This window comes from Triturus cristatus, chromosome 1_1 (assembly GCF_964204655.1).
Source record: "Triturus cristatus chromosome 1_1, aTriCri1.1, whole genome shotgun sequence".
Taxonomy (NCBI): Eukaryota; Metazoa; Chordata; class Amphibia; order Caudata; family Salamandridae; genus Triturus; species Triturus cristatus.
Window position 1 is genome coordinate 157,626,413 of NC_140579.1, and position 24,345 is coordinate 157,650,757.

The 24,345-nt window shown below is 43.3% G+C and overlaps 1 protein-coding gene across 4 annotated transcripts in view; it reads left to right on the forward strand.

Moving 5' to 3' along the window:
- LOC146869886 (vesicle-fusing ATPase) overlaps nucleotides 1-24,345 on the forward strand; it is a 1,522,848-nt gene that overhangs the window by 323,556 nt on the left and 1,174,947 nt on the right. For 3 of the 4 annotated variants that reach the window (XM_085623863.1, XM_085623829.1, XM_085623831.1), the window contains exon 3: nucleotides 10,944-11,043. The exons of the other annotated variant lie outside the window; for it this stretch is intronic. In XM_085623863.1, the coding sequence (XP_085479989.1) occupies nucleotides 10,944-11,043 (100 nt within the window). The remainder of the gene's footprint in view (nucleotides 1-10,943; nucleotides 11,044-24,345) is intronic. 4 annotated transcript variants of the gene reach the window in all.

Consider the following 24,345-nt stretch of genomic DNA (forward strand, 5'->3'; position numbering starts at 1 on the left):
GAGGCCCATTACCCTTGGCTGTTCGAGTGTTGGGAAAAACATATCTTGTGGAGGAATTCCCTCTGCGATACTCCTCCATTTCCCATACAGTTCCTTTGGCTTGTGGATCCCCTTCTTCATCGGGGAAACAAACCTTGTTTAGCTGAGCATTGAGTCTTCCTACATCAGCTTGAGTGATATTATTAATTGCAGAGGCCCACAAAATGGCGAACCAGGCTGTACAGGAGTCATTATGTGAAAATGACAAGGGAATGAAAGGTGTTCCTCCCTTCTTCTGATGAGCTGGCATCATTCCACATACCCAACAATTGGTAGTGTTCGTAGCATTAGGAGTATTATGTAACATTTAGATGAAAGTGTTATTGAGGTAGGACATCCGATGTTTCTGTTCATGGTAGGGAAGAGTGAAGTAATAATGTTCCGTGGTGACAGGAGCAATAGCGGGCAATAGGGTTCGAGCCGGAATCACTTTCTCCATTGTCCAAAAGACTGCTGCCAATATTATCAACAATATGATCAGAGTCACCATACACAGAGTCTAGTCATTACTTCGCAACTTGGATCCCAATTTCTGCATTTCTCCTTCTTGGTATCGATACAACCACAGGTCAGAGAGAGATCCAGGCACCACTGAACACGCATCACAATCCCCTCTGAACCTAGTTCAGCCGATTCGGTGATCCTACCGTGTCACAGCCGAACCGTTCCACTAATTGAAACTGATCTTCCGGTATCTCTATCTACTCCTTCCCTTCCTTGGTCATAAATCGTACCTTGTTGCTGAAGGCGTAGTTTGATCAGGAAATAAAGTGTCTTCGTTCAGAGGAGCAACATTTTTCTGAGTCTGTAAGATGTATTTCAGATCGTTTCTGCCTTCTGGCTGGAGAACAGTTGCTGGGATTCGCTTGCAGTGTGCTGCATTAATCCAATGGCGTCTGTTGGTGTCACGGACAGCGTTTCGAGTAGCAAGCAGGATCTGCTCCGGATTCTTCCGCGAGGCTCCAAATTATTAGAACGTTGGAAGTTTTTTACGAGGACGAAGTCACCAGGTTGAAGACCATGAGCCGGACCTTCTAACTTGTCTGGAATAGCTTCATTCACCTGCTGATGAATCAGAGACAGTTTCTCAGTCAAGTTTTTTAAGGTAATCACTCAAAACAGGGTACTGTATTTCTTTAATTACATTTGGCCTTGGGGGTCCCCATACATTCATAGGCCTACCAAAGACTATCTCATAGGGAGAAAGTCCAATCTTACTATATGGGATGGAACGAACAGATAACAAGCAAGGCATCTGGCCAATTAAGGCCCGTCGCTGCTTGTATCTTTGCTAGTTTCAACTTCAATGTGGCATTGTACCTTTCTACCAGACCTGCTGCCTGAGGATAATTAGCAGCATGAAATTTCTGTTTTACCCCAAAACCCTTCATTAGGTACTCTATCATCTGGCCACTGAAGTGGGGACCGTTGTCACTCCATTGGACTCTACATATTCCAAAACAGGGGAAGAACTCCTTCAACAGAACTTTAGCTGTTGTCAAGGCTGTGTTGTCTTTGGTGGGATAAGCTTCTACCCACTTTCTAAAGGAACAAACCACAACTAACACATACTTCAAATTATTACAGCGCTCTAACTGAATATAATCCATTTGATGTGCTTCGAAGGGAACCTGAGGTGGAGAGCATCCACCAGTAGGGGTTGATACTCCCTTCCCAGGATTATACTGTAAACATATCAAACAATGTTTAATCAAATGTACAACCGTTTTCCGAATGAGTGGATTATCCCAGACCTGATCTAGTTGGGAGATGGTGTTTTTGGCACTAACGGTAGCAGATCCATGAGCCATAGTCACAAAAGGTAATAAATGGGCATAGGGCAACTTCTATTTTGACATATCTTTTGACCCCCAACATCCCTCATCATCTAACTCTCCTTCCTTTTGCCATTCTGCCCTTTCTTGTTCAGTGGTTGACTGCTGTATTTCCTTAATCTCTGTATACATGTTTTCCCATCTTTCAGCTCGGGATCGTAGTACATATACTTTACTCGTGAGTGCACGAGCAGTATCTCGCGCAACTTCGTCAGCGAAAGCATTTTCTTGACCCACCGTGTCTATAATTTTCTTGTGGGCACTACATTTGATAATGGCTACACTCTTTGGCAATGTCAAGGCAGTAAGAAGACTATTTACCAATTCGCCATGTTGTATTTTAGGTTTAAGGTATTTTATTGGTGCAACACATAGAGACAAACAATACAAATCATAGAAGGTGTCAGGTCACCGCGGCAAGGGCCATATACTGGGCAGGAGGCCCTTCAAAGAACATGCCAACAAAACATTAGTCCGCTATGACACTCGAAGATGAGCAGTGTTGCAAAATTCTTAAAAAGCCCCCCCATACCACCCTCCCCGAACCCCAACCCCCAAAACCCCCAGTCCACCCCTCGTCCAGTGCATAGGTCTGATCATCCCCGCCCTCCCCCGCCGCCCCCTATGAAGGATACCTGCCACGTGTCCATTCAGGAGGCCGATTCCTCTAGCGTCGTAAGCCGCAAGAGGAGAAGATATCTCGGGCAGGTCAGTTCCCTAAATTCAGTAACCAGCAGGGACTGAAACAGCTGCCAGAGATCATTGAACTGCTCTATATCCCCTGCCACTGTAAGCGACAGTTTCTCCATCCCCAGCACATGCCACAATCTATGAAGCCAGCCCGTGACAGTGGGGAGTGTCGTGGAGCGCCAGTGTGCGAGAATGTTCTGCATCGCCGATCCCAGCGCAATAGCTATCTTCCATGTTGTATTTTAGAGCCATGGGAGGTTAGGAATCCCCGTTCTTTCCAAAGTTTGCCAAAATTGTGTGCCACACTAAATGCATACTGGCTATCTGTATAAATATTTACTGATAATCCCTGACTGAGCTCGCAAGCCCTTAAAAGCACAATGAGTTAAGCTGCTTGGCAGATTTTTGTGGGATACAAGCTGTTTCCACCACAGTTTGTAATGTGTTTATAGCCTAGGATGCAGAGGTGGTGCCATCAGGTAGTTTTAAATAAGAGCCATCCACCCATAGTTCTCCCTCAGGATCTGACAAAGGTGTATCCTTAAGATCTATTCTTCCCTTAGTTTGTTCTTCTGTGAGGAAAATACAGTCATGTAAATCTTGAGTTTGTTTAGCTGGCAAAGGTAACAATGTAGCTGGGTTTAATGTCAAACATCTCTTGAGTGTGATATGAGGTGCCAAAAGCATAAGTTCGTATCCTGTGAGTCTAGCGCTAGTCAAGTGTTGTGTTTTAGTCTGGTTCAGGAGCACATCTACAGAATGTGGTACCATAACCATAAGCTCGTTACTCAACACTATCCCTTCAGATTGTCGTATAGAGATGGCGGTGGCAGCAACTGCCCTAAGACAACCTGGAAGTCCTCTGACCACTGGGTCTAATACAGATGATTCACCCAGGGGCCGATGTTCCTCAAAACCTCTGTCCTTGGGAAAAATGATGATACTTTAGAGGGAACATCGGGCGAAGACGGCACATTTATTGATTTGTTTTATTTGCAAAGTTTTATATAGCGCTGGCTAGACCGGGAGGTATCAGAGTGCTTTACATGAGGATCAGTGAGTTACAGGTTCCATAATTACATAGCCAAGTATAGACATAGGAGAAAGGAATAAAAGAAAAAACATGAGATTACACAATAATGTGAGAATTATTAGCGCGTACACACGTCTTTTGCGGAGTGAAGAGGTAGAGGGGGAATGCTAAACGGGGCTAGGGAATGCAGGTAGGAAAACACAACTGGATGCGAGGAAAAAGATGTCCGGCTAGGTAGGTGCCAGCCGAGGGGTGAACCACAGCCAAACTCCTCTAGCTGCATATGACAGCTCCACCGGGCATCAGCCAAAGTTGCTTGGGCACCACAATATTATTTGCACAGTTTTACATAGCGCTGGCTAGACCTGGAGGTATCAGAGCGCTTTACATGAGGATCAGAGAGTTACAGGTTCCATAATTACATAGACAAGTATAGACATAGAGGAAAGAAAAAACATGAGATTACACAATAATTTGAGATTATTAGCGCGTATACACGTTTTATGGGGAGTGAGGAGGTAGAGGGGGAATGGTAAACAGGGGCAGGGAATGCAGGTAGGAAAACACAATGGGGAGGCGAGGAATAAGATGTCCGGCTGGGTAGGTGCCGGCCGAGGGGTGAACCAGAAACAAACTCCACTATAGCTGCATATGACAGTTCCACAGGGCATCAGCTAAAGTTGCTCGGGCACTGCGGTAAGTACAGACAGTTTTGATTTCCGCCCAGGGGGCATCGTTAAAGTTCCATCAAGAGCACCAGTCACGGTGTTTCTAGTAAACGCCATCTGCCTCATCCTTCAGCTCGCCCCCAAGAGTGGAGAGAGTAGAGGTGGAAGGGACATTTCCAAAGTCCGCAGATCTTCCCCATTCCCAGCAGCAGTGGTGAGTGTTGGGCATTTGAGCAGGATCCCAGTGGTAGGGGGACCCTGGGTGTTTCGGAGTACTCCTTCCCTACCAAATCCGGAGCAGTCTCCCTGCATACTCCTGCAGCCGTACCTCTCTCAGAAACTCGGCTGGGCGTTCTTATGTCACGGGATAGATCAGCCAGCATTCCGGTTGAGGAATTGTTGTTTTGGGTGGGATAACAGTGTGGCGGTAAGCTTTGTTACAAGGTTTTTTTTTTTTGCTGAATTTTTATATAGCGCGAACTTGACCCGAATCGGGTATCCGAGCGTTTTACATAGCACCAGTTACGTTACATGAGGACACACATTCATTTTTGGTTAGGCACGGGTAGATTAATTGATTTGCCCAGAATCAGAAGATGCTCAGCGTCTTTGCCGAGACTCGAACCCAGTTCCCCGGATTAGAGGGTGAACGCCCTAGCCGTTAGGCCAACTCCTCTCCCCTAAGGTTGAAGACATACAGTTATACACTGTATTAAATACATCTTTCACTGTAGTAGGTTAGAGGTAGAGGGTTTCCAGAGGAGCCCAAATCTGATGAAAATACCTTCTGAGTTTCACTGAGCCTTATAGAACAGGAGGCTGCACTGACCAAGATGGCCCCCGCCTCGGTAGATGCAAATGTAGGAGGGCTTGAAATCCTGTAGTCCTCTTTCAATTTCTGTTTAGAGGGCTTCAGGGACAATAGTCTCTTTTGTATGCCCATGAGCAAATTGGGCAAGACCCGAGAGGAAGGGGACGAAAAGCAAACCCAAAATGGAGGTCCTGGGTTCCCCGCATGAACAGGGACACTGGGTGGATTCAGCACTAACACTTCAGCAATATTTGCTGTTTTAGGCAAATTCTTCAGGTGTCCACGAGGAAATGGCAGGGCAATCTGTCTGCATCTGTTGCTATCTCACAGGCGAAAATTAAAAAAAGTAAAAGTGCACTCCTCAGATGTCACTGTGGGGACCTAAGGACTGCTGGTGACGGAGTGCTTTCATTCCGGACTGGCCGGCTGTGGTGGGGCGTGCAGTAACCGCGCTGAGTACTCACTGAGTCAACATGGCCAGAGCATCCGAGCAGCCCTGGGTATCTACAGTCTGTCTTCCGTGCATCGCTGCACCTCAGTTCCTTGGCACTTTGAAAATCACAGCCGCCAGGAACACCAAGCTGTGGTGTGCATCGCGCTTCTGCTGCGGTGCCTCTGCGACCCGAAAACTCCCCTGTTGATGGCCATGGGGTGCTCCCGTCATCCAACCAGTTAGAAGGCCAATACCCATGCCAGATTAAATAGCAAAAGGCCACTTTATTAGGACAGGTGAACTATCAAAACTTAAATACATAACACAAATATCAACATCTTTGCCTTTACTAATTTGAATTTCAAACTAGCTTTCCCCCACCCTTAATCATCTCCCTCAACATCACCATACCCCTATCATTTCATTCATCATAACTCACACCTGCCCCAACCATCTCTCACCTGCAAAGGTCTGCCCTGCCATGCCCCAAATCTTCTGGCCTATTTCGTGATCCTTGGGCTTTTTTGTCATCCAGAATAAACCCAGAACAGACATTTTCCCCCACTCCCTACCCGACTCCATCATGAATCTAGTGTTCACGGCAAAGACTGTGGCCCCAAAAGCTTTAGATTTTTTCCTAACAACGGCTGTGACCCCAACAGCATGAAAAAAGATTTAATAATACCATTGGGACGCCGCCAATTTCTTTGCCAAGCTGTCTCTTAATTCTAGCAAGTACAATTCATTCCCCATGAAGGATAAATGCACCCCGTCTTGCCAATAGAACATGAAGTCCTCACTTTTGATATCGACGTGCTCTACCGCCCTGTTGCCTCTACCTTGGCAAAAACACTGCATTTCCCTATTTACTTTTCTCCTAGTCCTTTCCACTGCAGTGTACATCACCGCTCCCCATCAAATCCTCTGTGCCATGAAAACTGTCCAAAACAGATAAGAGCCTGACTGCATATGACCAATCCTCTCTGAATCTTTCTTCATGTGTTTCAACAGCCCCAAACCTGATAACTGCAACAAATCATTCTCCCCCAGGTTGAATTAATAATACAACAGGAAAGGGTCCTCTACGTGCAAGGGTAGATAGTTGACCCCACTTCATTCCCCCCACCCATTCAATCTTAATTTCTGTGGCCCGAAAACCCAAGTTATTTTTTTTTTTACCAAAAAGACAAGCTTCTGTCTGCTTTGCTGCCCGTTTAACAACGTAATGACCAATAATCCACATGTAGAAATATGCCAGTCTGGGTCCAGCCATGCAATCTAAAAACCAAAATGTAAGAAAACCGCGCTCTGTAAAGATGCCCCCCACTTGTTGCCCTCATTTGGACTACAAGATGCTGGTTTTCGACTCGGATAGTGCACTGAAGCCTGCTAACCAGGCTCCAGTGCCAGTACTCTCCCTAGTATATGGTGCCAGTGGTACCCAGGGCATGGGTGGTAAAGGGGTCCCCAGGGCTGCAGCATGGTTTTGTGCCACCCTAAGTGTCCCAAGTAAGCTAATGACAGCAGGTCTGCCATTGCGAGACTGCAGGAGCAGTGCAAACTGGTCAAACTCGACTGTACCCTCACCATGTGTGGCACAGTCTTTAATATATAGCAGACACCCCTAAGGAAGACCTTTTTAGCCCAGGAGGCAGGGCGCAGTATATTTAAGGTGATGACATGTAAGTGCAAGCCTATATGTCCCTATAGTGCGTAACTACTATAAATGTTAGCGGTCCATAGGATAACATGGAAACCACCTGAGCATTCTCGTGGTTGGCAGCTCCATTATGGTACTGCCAAAATATGTAATGTTTGGTATCAAGCAATGTACCTCCTGACACAAATCTCGTGCCCTGGTTGATGTGGCATGCAAACAACAATACAAAACCCTGAGGTCTATCAAAACGCTAAGAAAGTGTGGAAACCACTACTTTACATTAAATCAAAACAGAAATGTGAAACGCAACCAATACCTAAACCCACTAGATATATTGGATATACTAAATCCACAAATGTAGAGCTAAAGGTATGAGTGAGGGCGCAGCGCAAAGAAAATTCTGAGAAATGTGAAGAAAAGTGAAATATAAAACTAGCTCAAGAACGTAGAAAAACTTTATTGTGATACGTACTTGGCTTCAGGCTCATTGAAGCGCCGGCGTACTGACGGACAGAGCGGTGCTTCCTTCCTGAGCGGTTGCCAGGTTGAGGTGTGGTGACTTACCTAGTGTTCACGGGTAATTTTCACCTTTATTGAACACATTGAAAGAGTGTGTATTTCTTGTATCCTTTTTTGTGTTAACTACACATTCTTTCTTCTGCACGCAGTAGCATTATAGGTCCTGATAAAAGCCGTGCCTTCTTAGAGGCTACATGGCTGAAACATGTTGACCAACTATTCCATCACCACGGTCTAAAAAAACTGTTGACTGCTGGTGCACGATTTTTTTAATCCTGGCCAAGTACGTATTGCAATAAAGTTTTTCTAAGTTCTTGAGCTAGTTTTATATTTCACTTTTCTTCACATTTCTCAGAATTTTCTTTGCGCTGCGCCCTCACTCATACCTTTAGCTGTACATTTGTGGATTTAGTATATCCAATATCAAAATCACAAAAACATCCCTGAGCTCCTCCCTCACAGTGAGGGAGTTGTAGCCCCCAGAGGAACCAGGTTTTTCCTCTGGGAGGAGAATCCCAAATGAAGCATGTCACCTTTGGTGAGTGAGGGATTTCGTCCTTTAAAGGGATATGCCCAAAGATATATCTAGTAGGTTTAGGTATTGGTTGTGTTTCACATTTCTGTTTTGATTTCATGTAACGTAGTGGTTTCCACACTTTCTTAGCGTTTTGATAGACCTCAGGGTTTTGTATTGTTGTTTATCTTGCTTGTGGGGAACAAACCCTGTGTGGTCTTTAAACTTTCCCTTAGACCCTCCGGCTTTTGAACCGTATTTTGTTAGTGATGTGGCATGCACCCAAGTGAATACCTTAGAGGTTGCCCACCTGGGTGCTCCAGCTTCTGTGTGCTCTGGCTGGCAAGCCTGCTTTTCCCACACCTGCTACCACCCAGACAGGATTCTGACCTTCTGTCAGGCCGTGTGAACACTCCCGGGAGTCGGGAACAAAGGCTTGGGCCGGAAGGGGTCCCACCTCCCAAGCAGGCTAGTGAACTGGTACATCAAGGGTTTATACCCCCAAAAGGCTAGCCACATCTCCAGGGTGAGCAGGCTGGTCTGTACATTAAAACTTGACTTCTACCATCTTTAAGAGTGGCAGAATAGAAGGTTCTGGGTAGAAAAGGTGGCCCACAACCCCAGATGTGGGCACCTCAGTGACTGACTAGCTGCAGGGACTAGCCCATTGGCTACTAGCTCCCACACCCCTCACTCCCCTAAATTTAGGATTTAAGGGACACCCCTGACACCTGAACCTCCTTTCTGAACAACTTGCATCAAGGAAGGACCAAGAGGAGACCCGTGTCTGCAACAACAGGACTTTGCCCATTGCTGCAAGTCAAAAGTGGGATACTTTGTCCCTGTGGCAACAGACTTGGAACTGCGTGATTGAGCATTGTCCTTGGCTAAAGCTCAGCACTTCCTGGCAGAGGGACTGATGTTGAAGCCTGAAGCACCCTCAGAATCCCCTGGACTAGTGGCACTAATTCCCTGCAAACTGCAGGTAAAACGAACCTCCAGATCTGAAGAATAGGTGGCCATCGAGCCATCTGTGGGATCGTCCAAATCCAGATGGTCTAGTGCATTGTGTGAACTGTAGTCCTGCCTTCCATGAAGGTACAGGCAGCTACCTTGTTCCCCTGGGCCACCGGACATTGAAGTTACTTTCAACACTGTTTACCACTGCCAACACTTGTTGGTCTCCAGTCGGGCAACATACCCCTTTACTTGATGCTGCATTAAGGGGGAATTTCATTCGACCATTGACCGATGTCTGCAACCAGCAGCACTCTCTCAGTGGTAGAAGCAGCTCTCCCGCTGCCCCCATTCAGCACCAAGGATAGCCAGGACAACTCTGTACCAGGGCTCCACGGGCCAGGTAAAATTGAACTGACTTTTGTGGCTTGGTCCTGGGACTCCAATCACCTTTACCCTGCAAGGGTACAACGCAACACGACCTACAAGTGGCCGATTTTCACTATTGGCTTTTCCAATTGACCACAGTGTTAAAAAATAAAATAATTGTATGTGGTATTTTGCATTGATTTTCTGGTACTTGTAAAATCCATAACTCCAGTTGTATGTATGCAATGCAAAAAGAACAACAGATGGATTGAATGCTGTACAATGTCAAACACTCTCCCTAAGTCAGAGATCTGGGCCTAATTCCAGCATTTGTTTGCACTGCACGCCATTCCAGTCTGCACCCAGTTATATGCAAATCAGTCTTGACCATGCTCCCCTTGGGAACAGTCCAGCCCGAACTGCCAGCCCAGGTCCTCTTTGAACCAGAAACAAGCATCCTAGGACCGTATATCCCCATATCGCATAGCTTGAATCCAGAGGCATGGTGAGCACGGGACCCACGTATGGGTGTCCCCGTCCCACTTGGAGTGACAATTGCAAAAAGAACAATTGATTGATGGATGGAATGCTGAATAATTTCAAACACTCGCCCCCCAGTCAGAGATCTGGGCCTAAACACATAATTTTTGCTTACCATGCTGATTTTAATATGGCTGGGTCCACACTGGAATCACCTGCCTAACCTGGACCACAGTGTGATGCAGTGTCACCATCTGCCACCTCTTACCCTAACGTTTTATAACCCTGCCCTTGATTCCCACGGGCCAATCCACAACCACCGTAGGTCCGTAATGCACCACTCACCCGAGGCACCCCGAGGGTAGACTTCTATATGGATGCCACCTCAGGAGCCCACATAAAGACCGCCATTGCTTTACAAGTGTTACGCAGCATGTAAAATTGCATTTATCTTAAGTTGACAACATGTCTTTTACCCTCTCAGCGTCCTGTCACTTCAGTTCTTAGTGTCTCTTTCCTTCACAAGACGTAGCATCAGGAGCATGCGCACATGCTGGAACATGTTGGCCTGACTTCGCCATGTGACATGCAGGACTAACCATACTTTACTGTGCTGTGCTTGGTTGGCCAGCTGAGTTGAATAGTTGTGCACTTTGTTATTACTTTGTTATTAGTAGATACTGCTACCTTCCCACAAGTGTACTTAGCATGTAGGTGCTGTCTTCTTTTTTTGCCACCGTGAATTATGCCTAGTTCGTGGCTAGCAAACTCTTACTTTCTGTGTCTGTCTTTTGCATGGTATAATGTAATGATATTTTGAGTTGATCGGGAGAACTGTTGACAGAGAAGTGTCGATTTGAGTTCTGTCACTTGTGAAAGGTATGTCACTCCTGTCTTACAGAAAATGTTGACTTTGTCCTATTTTCCTTTCTTAGGCATGTTACAGTGCGAACCGCTGGCAACCACAAATTCATATTCACTTTAAAAACCCATCACTCTGTGCTTCCTGGCAGTATCGCCTTCAGCCTTCCACAGGTACGTAGAAGTTTACTTCTGTGGTGCCAAAGAACAGCAGTTCATTTTTTTATCTCAAATGTATTAAATAGAATTCGTAACATCTTTTGAATGTGACATATCTGTTAAGTTCAGCTGATGCTTGAATTCCTTTTTAATGTAATGCTTATAAGATATGATGATACTCTCACCTCTTGCTGTCTGTGGCTCAAAATATTTGCAGGCCTGCCAACTCACACACACCACAGGATTTCGTTTCTCTTCACACGGTCCCCAGTGAGGAGCCGAAATCGCACGGTGGCAGGTAAGAGGAGTAGGAAACCATTAACAAGCGTGGATTTCCAGCTCCTCTTCGGAGGCAGTCAGCAGCTAAGAAGTGTGAAAACACCCCAGGACATCTGCACCAACCCCAGCAGCTTGTGTTTTGTTTGTTTTTTTGTTTGGAGGGGACAGAAGGTCAAAGTGCGGGGTACGGCTTGGGGGAGGCAGGGGGCCTTCAAAGGTAGTTATCACCATAAAGTCCCACCCTTTGCAAGGCCACACCCCCTTCTCACACAGCAAATTTTATTTTCAAGATGGTATGTCTGAATTTGAACCAAACACAATAAGAAGCTATAGGGGCAGAGAACAGGTCTTCCCCCACTCTGAGACTTATACACAACAAAGGACCTGTTCACACGGTGATATCACAGCTCGTAATCCTAGAGCAGTTGTCATACATTTAGACAGTCTATTGAGCCAGTGGTTGCACCATCTGTACTCCTGCAGGAACGGATCACCAAAAAAGAAGGAAAAGTTATAAGAATTAAAATCTGTCTGTGTAAACAGTGACCTGTGTCTCTAAATACCCTGAATGTGGTGAAAAGATGTGGAAAAGGAATGGTGGTGCCTCACAGTAGCAACACCAGGCAGGGTAAAGCAGGAAGGTACTCGACTGCTACCTCAAGGTCTCATCATCAGCTACCACCACTCCAAAACAAGACAGTGTTCAGGTCAGTGACTTAATTATACCTTCTCCTCCTATATAGCATATTTATCAATAGACCACCCCCAGCTAGTCTATGCTTTGATTAGCTCACTTCCGTCTGCACTTTTAGCCCGGTGTTTAGAGACTTTACATACCGTATGAAATATATGGTAAACATCACACAGAACGTATTTTCACCACATAAACAATCAATTCCACGTACACCGCCCACACGATAAATCTCTGTACGTTCGGATATTCACCATCATATATATAAGGCTACAACTCACCTTATTTCACGGTGCTAATATGTACAGCATAGCTGTGTGATACCACCACATGTCGAAAGCCCAATACATTGTCACCGACCCTGGGAGCACATTTGTTTGCATATGTTAACAAATGTTTGCAACATCTACAATAACATTGGACAAATGTGAAATATCATATTAATTTGTACCTAGCCGTGAACAAGTCGCATGTACGATATTACTAAAGGCGACGAAACACGTGTTGGCTTGGGAACCACTGTGAAGACTGTGAAACTACTGTGAAAACGAGAATATTAAATTGAAGAAATACACAAGAAAGAAACAAAGAACTGCTTTATTGTGTTGCATGCTGAATCTACATAATAATCTTGTAAACCAAATCTTTGCGTGTGCTTGGGTATTCTCAAATTTTGACTTTGTGCTGCTTTTGCCACAAAAGGGAGGCTGGTGGTTCTCTCCAACCCTTTAGCACCGTAACCAATTTGAACCCCACAGATACCAGGTGTACTCACCATAAGCGCCTATTGTCTATTAATAATACCACTGCCCAGAACGTAAACTATTTACATATCCCCCTATTTCAAGCGTATACTCTCACTATAGCATTTACGAATGGGGGATGGGAACTATCCCTTGCTATCTTGTTACTTAGCGGGACAAATTCTCCAGTAGTTATCATTATTTATTTTAAAGCCTTGCGCCCGTCTAGCCTATTTACAAAGCGGCATGCCCAAGGTAAACTCACCGTGACCGTGACAGTGTCCGGTATCGACTTGGCACCGTGTCTGCCCGGCTGTTGCCTCGCGTAATTATTAACGCACTGCCGCTCGGCACGTCACCGCGCCTGGTAGTCCCCGCCTTCACTACGGGGTTCAGTATGCACGCCCTGTTAACGTCGTCGCCATTATTAAATGGTAGAATTGTTAGTAAAATATTCGATTTTTTTAGTTGTTTAAGCAGAAAACAGATATTTCAATATCTGTGTTGGGAACATTAGATATGTTATGTATCGGTGCATATTATGTGGGCTGTATCATCCAATTAACAAAGTTTTTTTATTTAGAAGAGCCACAACATCTATGCACAGCAGTATGCACCCCTGTGCAAATCCCAGTGGTCATAATTTACATAGCTGTAACTTGTTGTATTTGTACAGCTAAAACCGGGTTCAAAAATCAACAATCCGAGCCCGTGCTTGAAACATGAGTTTCTTTTTTTTATTGAATGTTTGATAGCTTTATTAATCCCATGATGAACAATATGGCCAAGGATGTGTACCTCATGTGATTTTCAACGGGGTTTGTCTTCAATATTACGTATAGAACAACCATATTTAGCTACTCCCCTCACATGAGAAATAAAATAAGGGGTGTTTGAGCACGCTGCGACAGATGGATATTTAACATATCGTGTTCGATAGTAGTTATATTTTTCCTTTTATACCCAACTTCATAGGGTTCGGGGGGGGGGAGTCATAAACAACTAAAAGAGTGTATATGCACTCCTGAGAGACCATAGTTGGATTAGTGGCTTATACATTGACTTTGTTCCATTCAATAAGGTCGTTCAATCCAGACTGATCTACACCCTCCTGATAGATCCACCGTGCCTCTCTGGTGCTAAGTCTAGTTTCCATATTGTATTGGTCCCCCATTACCCTCTCAAGAACCACCCAGCGAACATCCTTAGGGGCATGCTTGTGGGTTTGGAAATGCTGCACCAATTTGGTGCTAAGTTTCCCTGCACGCAATGTGCTCAAATGCTCTTGTATCCTTATTTTGACCTTCCTTGTCGTAAGGCCAATATAATGTAAATCACACGGACATGTCAATCTGTAAATGACGTTGGTTGTGTTACAGTTGCTAAATTTATTTAAGAACCAAGTTTTTTTGCTGGCAAGTGTAACACTCTTTGTGGGAGGTGTATATTCACACACACAGCAGCTCCCGCATGGATAGTGTCCATGCGGGACACTGGTCTCGCGTAGTTCTTGTTTGGGTCTGGTATGTACCAAACGATCGCGGATGATGGCTGATCGTTTGAAAGCAAAACGAGGCTGTGACATTTGCATTTTCGGAGTGTTTAGCAAATGCCAATGCCTCCGAATGATTTGTCTGACTTTCGTAGCGAGTGGACCAAAGGTGGTAAACCACAGGAATACAGTCTCCATTCTTCTTGGGTGTCTTTTCCAAAAGTGCGGCACGTGGCGTGTTATATGCTCGTTTTCTCGCCTGTTTGATAACCTTCTGGGGATAAGCTTGATTCTCCAATTTACTGGCTAGTACAGTAGCCTGTTCCGAGTATTTTTGTAGAGAAGAGCAATTGCGGCGATATCGTAAAAACTGCCCCACAGGCAGATTATCTCGGAGAGCTCTAGGGTGATATGATCTATAGTGCAGTAAAGAATTTTTGTCAGTTGGTTTTTGGTGCACTTTAGTCACTAGCTTGTCATGTTCTGCTTGAATGTCAAGATCAAGATATACTGCTGATAGTCTGTTCACAGACCATGTGAACTTAAGGCAGTCATCTAAATCATTTAACCATGCTAGGAACTCATTGAGTCTTTCTTCCGTGCCTGACCATATGCATAGCACATCGTCTATATGGACAATGTTCCTCTGGAAGAGATTGGTGTCAGAGTGGATATAGTGGGCCTCGAACTGGCCTACATAAATGCAGGCCAGACTGGGAGCCAAAGTTGCCCCCATCGAAGTGCCAGACACCTGCAGGTAAATCTGGTCCTTGAAAGCAAAAAAGTTTTGAGTCAATGCAATGATGGGCTACATCCCGGTAAATCTTATGATAAAAATCAGTGAGGGAAGTCTTTCATACTGCATTACGTTTTTTACTGTGACCAGATGCCAACTAATTATGTTATGTGTTGTCTGTCTATCTTTTGTTTTCCTGTGTCTCCAATAGAATTGTTTTTAAAATAGACAAGTGTTGGTGCAGGGTGGCGCGACAGACCCACGCCCTGAAGAAATTGCCGTGAGTGTCTCCTGTGGCAATGAAACATGTCGGCGTTTTAAATGAGCAGACACACAGCACAGAATAAAAATTGACAGCAAGTGTGATCTAGCTCAGTTTTTAGATGGGGACAAGGGGAGCGATATCTTGATCCCCAGGTCCTAATTGTGGGGTTGTATCTGGTGCACAAATTGATGCACAGTTAATCTTTATCACACACCCTAGCACCTTGTCTTTTTGGGTTTTTCCTACTCACTCTCATTCTTCTTTACATTTTCTGTTTTGGAGTGGTGGTAGCTGATGATGAGACCTTTAGGTAGCAGGCAAGTACCTTCCTGCTTTACCCTCCCTGGTGTTGCTACCGTGAGGCACCACCATTCCTTTTCCACATCTTTTCACCACATTCAGGGTATTTAGAGACACAGGTCACGGTTTACACATACAGATTTTAATTCTTATAACTTTTCCTTCTTTTTTGGTGATCCGTTCCTGCAGGAGTACAGATGGTGCAACCACTGGCTCAATAGACTGTCTAAATGTATGACAACTGCTTTAGGATTACGAGCTGTGATATCACTGTGTGAACAGGTCCTTTGTTGTGTATATGTCTGAATTTGAAGCCTGGCCACACAACCTCTCATGGCCAGTTTTATGGACGAGTGATATTTTTGACTAGACGTGACTTGTGTACATGACTGTTGATGGCATTCCATATAATGAACTGTTGAGTGCACTGATAGATTGATTCTTGTGGGAGCCCTCTCAGAATCTGCAGACAGTGGTCGATTGGTTTGTTGGTTGACATTGTTGGTCTTGTCTCGTACAAAACAGTGTATAGAAATGAACTTTGTGTGTGTACTCTGATTTTTTAAGATCAGTGAGCTAGCTCTGTGGAAGCTTAGTATCTTATTCTATAGTATTTACAAATGGTAGTGGTGGTATCATTGGTAGCACATCTCTCTCTGTGTGCATTGACTATTAACATCATAATCTTGGTACCCCTTAAGGTTAAAAAGCATACACCCCACTACCTAAGGTGTCAGTCCACTGAGGCACAAAAGACCTAGTTGTAATGTGAAAACATAATTAGATCAACCTCGGCACTCAGATCAATTAAATATTGTTTGATAACTTTTTTGCCCTTCTTTTTGTGCTTATGACTTAGAACACAATAGCAAACCAAAAAATCGTTTTAAATTTGCTGTACAATTTAATACACATATGGAATATGGAATATACAGCTTAGACCAAGAAGTAATGGCACTAAATTTCCATATTATGAGACTTGTTTAAGTATTCTTCTCATCGGTCATCAAAGCAGCAGCCAACACGTGTTTCGTTATAAATAACTTTTTCAAGGCTGCAAATCATTGTAAAAAACAATATTTACAACAAAGAAAGAAGAAAATCAAAACAAAAGAAAAATATACAAAAGTAGAAACAGGAATAAAATATTTCTATGACAATATAACAACAAATTCATAAAAAGACTAGTGAGATAGTAGACCCAAAAGTGACCTAGTGAAAAGTCCTTATTCATGCAGTGCAGAATACACCAAAATGTGACCATTTTGTGTACCCACTTCTTTTAACTGTGATTAGGAATAAAGAAAAGAACCAGTAATTTGGATTTTATGTGTTGTGCCTTCAATATATGGTAGATAGCTCCCAAAGATTGATCCATGAGAGTTCTAATCTTCTTAGTATAACAAAAAGATTCTACCAAAATATGGAAAAGGGACAAGGAAAAGGTATATCAAAGTCGTCAAATTTCAAAAAAAGGGACATATGTCTAAACCTCCTATTTATAGTATGTAGGAGGTATGGTAAAAGGAATATTTTTCTATATACCTATTCGTACTTGTAATCTGGTCCAGAACAAAATTATGCGCCAACTTTCACAAATAAATCAAATGTTGGTCATCTATAAAAGAGAAATAGAATCTAATCAATTCCCTCATGGTTTGTAATATAAGATTCCTTACTTGTTTCAAAATATATGCACATCCATATAAGTTATATATCAGTATAGATAGCAGTTAGCACTTTCTACGGATCTACATCAAAAACTCACTCTGGACTGGAATGTCAGTGTTGAATACAACTTGAACAGTATGTGAAACACATTCTACCTACATTGGGTCGTTTCAATAATTGCGATAAAAAAATATGTCGTTAGAAAGAGCTGGGGATTGCTCATCACAAAGCATATGCTACATGAGACCAAAGCGTGTACTATAATTGTAAATGTGCATTCATCTTTGTAGTAAAGTTAGAACAAGCATTTACAATGCAATGGTCTCAGCATTGTTAAAGTTAGGGCTATTGGCATTGCTCATGACATTATTTTTGTTTGTTTTTAAAACATTTAAAGAAACGGCATTGTTATTTACAATGTCAATAGCTCTAAATTACATAAAGTCTTCAACGCAGCCGCATCCTACTGTCCTAATCACCTCAACGAAGAGGCAGATTTACTGCACATGATGTGGACATGAACAAGGCATGGTTTGAAACGAGTTTACTCTGAGCTGAAGCTAGAACATCTGTGGGGCACTGTTGTGACTCAAAAGAAATCTATTTCTCACTGGTGGAATGACCCCATCTAACTTCGAGCTGTCTTCAGCTCAGTAAACAGGTAGGATTTCTTGAATTGGGCTACGTCCGCCAGTTCGTTTACATGTTATACATGGACTGGTGCCCTCTAATGACTGAGGCAATTGTTATTTTGTATGGTGTTTGTTTTGTACACGTTTTTATCAATTACGTTGCATCACTATTCACAGACACTTTGTTGGTAAATGTTTCACACCGTAACTTGTGTCTCTGTGGAGGACATGATGAAATGTTTTCATGTATAATGTTCGAAAAGTAAAATTGAATATGAAATAAATCATTCATACTTAGAATTTATTGTCTCGGTATTGCTAAATAATTGTTGAAAAACCTATCTGGCCATGTTCTTGTTATTTACAGTTCACAGCCTTCAGCACATCTGCCTAAAGCATTGTGTTAAGACTTTCGTTGCTTTTTTTCAACAAATCAGTCGATACAGCACCAATTAATCATCTCAAACCAGTCTTTCATCTATTAATGCAATTTAAACATTATTGGCTAACATTTTCATCTTCGTCTCTACCATACAGGTTACTATCGTAGCGCTGTTAAGTAACCCGTTTGGTGACATTTAAGCAATAAAATAAAAAAATCCTTGTATTATTAACGAGTCCATCCTCTTTATAGAGTTATGCAACAGCCAAGTCAATCTGTTAAGAAGCATACAGTGGTCAACGGTGTCTAAAGAGGATGAAAGACAAAAATTACTAAGGATGGGTTGCTAGCGTCTAAGACTAGGGTGATGGACTGGACATCGAGAATAGTAATTATCAAAAGGATAACACATCGATCTACTTAAGGCTCAAAGTACCGTACAACAAGGATTTAACTTGTGAGGGCTTTGGGTCTCATTAAAGATATAGAAAGCACTATATAAAAAATAAAAAAAGAATAGACTAAGCGCCAGGTTCCAGGCCGGCCACTGAGCTCTCCCTGCACTGCGCCGGTATCACATATGCAGCCCTTACACCTTGAGCCCCTACTCCTGTGACCGGGGTACACAGTCTGGCCACCAGAGGCCACCGGGGTTAGGACTTTTGCAAGCCTCCTCCTCCTTAGTTATGGTTGTCAGTATACTGAGGGCTCAACAAAGGCCCCAGCCCTCCCTGCACACGAACCCCCTGCTGGTCTGGCTACCACGAAGCTGGTCACTCACCGCTTCTTGTAGCACTTTGAAGTATTTCTGAAAGACTTGTATCCGCTCGTCTCGCTTCTCTGGTGCCTGTTTTACGTAATGCGCCCGGAACTGTTGTGTAACAATAGTGTAGAGAGTGAGGGAGGAGGCATGCCGCTTACCTGGGTCAAGGCACAGGGCACGGATGTGACGTCAGCCACCGTCGGGCCGCAGCCAGTGATGAGAGGCCTTGTCCAGTGACTGTCCCAAGGTGTTCCAGAAATAGTTGTCGAGTCTGTGAATCACAGTTGTGGGAGTAAAAAGATGCACTGTGAGGAAGGAAGCTCTCCAGATGCGGATAGTATCCAAACATTCATCCACCTAAGAAGGTTGAGACGGTTGGAGGACGAGAGCTCGAAAACAGTAAGAAAGCACTTTATTGGAAGAAAATTGTGACTGAACTACGACATACATATGAACAATTCTCTATTCACTAATATCACATCAAGGTTGAGTAAAGGGGGAGGGGTAAGAGAAAAAGGAAGGAAAAAAAAGACTTCCTCCGTAGCGTTGCATGGTTTTGTCACGTACTAATTGCTCTGAACACTGTTTTAATGGTTACATCCCACTTAATGTTGGGTATGCGAACTATCGCAACCAATATTTTCATTTCTGGTGATTGGCACATACTCTTTCCTTTTATCATCAAAAAGAGTTCCTGAGGCATCTTCAAAGATTTCGACTTAGTTTAGGACAATTATGGATAATTTATTACATGAAAACCAATACCATCTTAAAATGGCTGCCGTTAAACTGAACACTAGTATTTGGTCCGTATTAGTCCCTCCTTTGGCTCTAAGGAATGGACGTATGACATTGGTTGCTTAACAATATGTCTTACGTAAGTGACGCGAGGATTTCTCTATAAGAAGTGCGGTGAACGTTTGAAGACTGTTTGCTGCCTAAATTTGATTCGTTACGGTACACGGTGGATTGCGCACTTGGGTGAGTGTAATTGTGTAAATATTGCCGTTCTCGTGAATTGCGTTGGAAAGATGATATCTCACCTTACGTATGAAATGTTTTCTAAATACCGATACCATTAGATTCTTTATACTTAAATATGACGACTTGTCTCAACAATACGGTAGATACTACGATTTTGCTCTAATAATATTAAATTAAGAATTAGGACGGGTGTGATTGAATTTGGAATACCGTTATAATAACGGAGAAAGTTATCAGCATGAACAATGTTTCAGTTGCTCGTTACACGGGATACATGTGCAATGACACCTTTTAGGTAGTCTACTTAGGGTGGCTTTTAATGTGAAAAACAAATATTAAATATTGGCTTACTACACACCAATGTTTATCTTTTCTTTCCTTCTAGGGGCATATCATAGCCCTACGCCTTTTATCAAAATGTAAGTCCTCTAAATTTTTAATTAGTCTATTTTAATAATACTGAGTGGACCGCATATTTATATGACCGGCGCTATATATATTTTTTTGCATTCATAGTGTTTAATTATTGGGTTCATAGGATACAAATGATGCTATGCCCCCTTTTTCTAACTTTACTACAAAGATTAATGCACATTTACAATTATAGTACACGCTTTGGTCTCATGTAGCATATGCTTTGTGATGCGCAATCTCTTTCTAACGACATATTTTTTTATCGCAATTATTGGAACGACCCAATGTAGGTAGAATGTGTTTCACATACTGTTCACATTGTATTCAACACTGACATTCCAGTCCAGAGTGAGTTTTTGATGTAGATCCGTAGAAAGTGATAACTGCTATCTATACTGATATATAACTTATATGGATGTGCATATATTTTGAAATTAGTAAGGAATCTTATATTACAAACTATGAGGGAATTGATTAGATTCTATTTCTCTTTTATAGATGACCAACATTTGATTAATTTGAGAAAGTTGGCGCATAATTTTGTTCTGGACCAGATTACAAGTCCGAATAGGTATATAGAAAAATATTCCTTTTACCATACCTCCTACATACTATAAATAGGAGGTTTAGACATAATATGTCCCTTTTTTTTTTTAAATTTGACGACTTTGATATACCTTTTCCTTGTCCCTTTTCCATATTTTGGAAGAATCTTTTTGTTGTACTAAGAAGATTAGAACTCTCATGGATCAATCTTTGGGAGCTATCTATCTGGTTTATCTTTCCTGACCACTGGCCTGTTTAGTGACGACTTGGAGACATTATATACATCTGATCATCTATATCAGAAAATTTACCCTACGCAACAGATGCTCGTCATCCACACGGCATTGCATAGCGAATTCAATTGTGGATATTCTCCGCAGAAGTTAAAATATCAGAATTACACGGTGAACAGAGAAGGCTTCCACTACACCAACCCTTGTGGACCTTAGACGACATAGAATATCTAATTATATCCAGGTGGATCTATACCAGAAAAAAGGTACTTTTTTAACTATTTCCAAACAATTCAACTCTTAATCTACCCATGAGGACATTAAATTCGTAGCGGATCTATATCAAATTTCAAGCCTGTTGGAAACGTCCAACTAATCATCAAACCGCTGGTCTGTCTGTGAATCCAACATTTTTTAGAATTGTGGCTTTTCCTGACGAAGGCGTACTTTTCGCCGAAACGCGCGTAGAAAACTATTGTTTGGCCACAGAAGTGACCTTTTTCATGTATTGTTGTTGAAAAAACTTTTTAATAGAACTATTGTATTGAATGATTACACATCGTGGATGTGCATTTTATTGTTGAAGAAAATTTGTTATGTTTGTGATATCTAGTAATATCAATAATAAACACTACTGTAATATTTTTTTAAATTGTTGTGGCTAGCTTATTTTGACACTCCTCTAGCATCATTACTCTCAACTTACCAATTGCCTAGGAAGTTACTGTTTCATTGTATATTGCCCTGTCCTAGGAATTTTATATCCTTATATCCAGGGGGTCCGAGTTAATCACCTATTTAGACATAATATGTCCCTTTCTTTGAAATTTGACGACTTTGATATACCTTTTCCATATTTTGGTAGAATCTTTTTGTTGTAGTAAGAAGATTAGAACTCTCATGGATCAATCTTTGGGAGCTATCTACCATATATTGAAGGTTACAATACATAAAATCCAAATTACTGGTTCTTTTCTTTTTTCCTAATCACAGTTAAAAGAAGTGGGTACACAAAATGGTCACATTTTGGTGTATTCTGCACTGCATGAATAAGGACTTTTCACTTGGTCACTTTTGGGTCTACTATCTCACTAGTCTTTTTATGATCTTGTTGTTATATTGTCATAGAAATATTTTATTCCTGTTTCTACTTTTGTATATTTTTCTTTTGTTTTGATTTTCTTCTTTCTTTGTTGTAAATATTGTTTTTTTACAATGATTTGCAGCCTTGAAAAAGTTATTTATAACGAAACACGCGTCGGCTGCTGCTTTGATGACCGATGAGAAGAATACTTAAACAAGTCTCATAATATGGAAATTTAGTGCCATTACTTCTTGGTCTAAGTTGTTGTAGGAGAGTAGGGTCTGCTTTCTATGTTCACCCCCACTTTTTGCTTTTGCTTTACTGGTTTTCGACTTAGATGTGGCTGTGGGCCTGCTAATCAGACCCACAGCCCTGCTGTTCTCTCTCTAAATTAATACTATGTACTTTAGGTGCATAACCCATTTGGATAGGATCACCTTATTGGCCCCTGTACAGTGTACCCTAGGTACCCAGGGCATAGGTGTACCCTAGGCCTACCAGGGGCTGCAGCATGTATTATGCCACCCCTGGCCTGGCCTTCCATTTTGACACAACTGGCTGATCACACAGCTGGGGCAAGGTCGTGTAAGCACCCCTTGCTTAGGTGTAGTATTCCTATACCTAACTTACATATAGACACATGTGTACCTATCAGTCACTCCTATGGCAGGCCTTGACAATCCTGGAGGCAGAGTGCTTGGTAACATGTGAGATGGTGCTCTAGCATGAGCTGAGCCTGTCTGCAGCTTTCGGAACCTTGTCCTTATAGCTGTTCTATGATATAGCCTACCATATACTCTTAAAGTGCCTTATAATCTTAGACGGTTATGGTAACTATGGTTTGGCTTTATCGAAACATGTCGTGTAAGGTGTCTAACACTGTGGAATAATACCCCCATGCCATTTCTGGACATGAGAATATTATTCCCCCCTTCTAGAGGGAAAGACATGTTAAAATCATACTTCAACTGTTAGCCTCTGACCAAAGCCTCAGCATCACAAAATGGATGCTGCTGCCACGACACAAGTCTGACCTCCTGCAGCTGGGAGTGATCCCAGCCAGGGATGCCTGGACAATAGGTTTCCTGCTTGGGGAGGTGCTAGCACCTCCCCAGACAGCCTTTAGTGTATTGCGGCAGGGTGGGCTGAAAGGAATGAGACATGCCTGGGGAACACAAGGTGTTCCTTGCATAGTCCAGTTCAAACCGGCGCTGGGGCACTCCAGCCCCAGCTCTGGCGCGAAACTGGACAAAGGGAAGTGGGTGTAACCACCCCCTCCCAGGTCCCACCCATAAGGCGTGACCTAGCAGGTATCCCAGCCCCCCAGATTAGTATAAGAGTGGGAGTTGGACCTCAAGACTTTAGATTATCCTGAACCTGCAAAACTGAACAGAAACTCTGGACATTCGACGAAAGAAGAAGACTGAAGAATCTCCCTTGTAGCCAAGGAGTGGCTACCCTGTGCAAACAGGCACCATCAAGAGACTACCCTTTGCTTTGCCCACGTTCTACGAGGAACCGACTGCAGAGCCTGACCAGAGCCTTGACTTCCAGACTTCTCCGACCTTGATCCACATCTACAGCAGAGCTGAGATCCGTGGAGGCGACGAGCGACGTGGGACCGGCTACCTGGAAAAAGTGGCTAGTAACTTAAAGCGCAGCTTCTGAGGTACCCTCGAAGTTGTGCACCGGGGATTGAGAAGCCCCAACCCCAAGCACCATCTGCACCGAAGATCAGCCCCCCACACTCCACGAGTCCTGCGTGGGGCCCTTCAGCATTTTCCTGCTTGCCGCGTCTGTCCGGTTGCTTGCCCGCTGGCTAGTGGCCTTTGTGACGACGCACCCTGAAATCTTCTGCGCTGGTTTGGCTCCTCCAGACTGGCTCCCGCTTCTCTGCAAAGAAGAAGCACCCCAGACCTTCCTGGTCTGCACCAGAAGCAAGTCCTCCGTTCTTCGTGGGTTCCGCTTGCCAAGGCTTGGTGAGTCCTAGTCCAACTTCGACGCCGCCGACAGCAAGAGCCTTCGTGGGACAGCTCGCCTCCTGGTCCTGGTCGTCCTCGACGCTTCCTGGTCCTCCTGGCTGCAGCGACAAGCTTCACCTT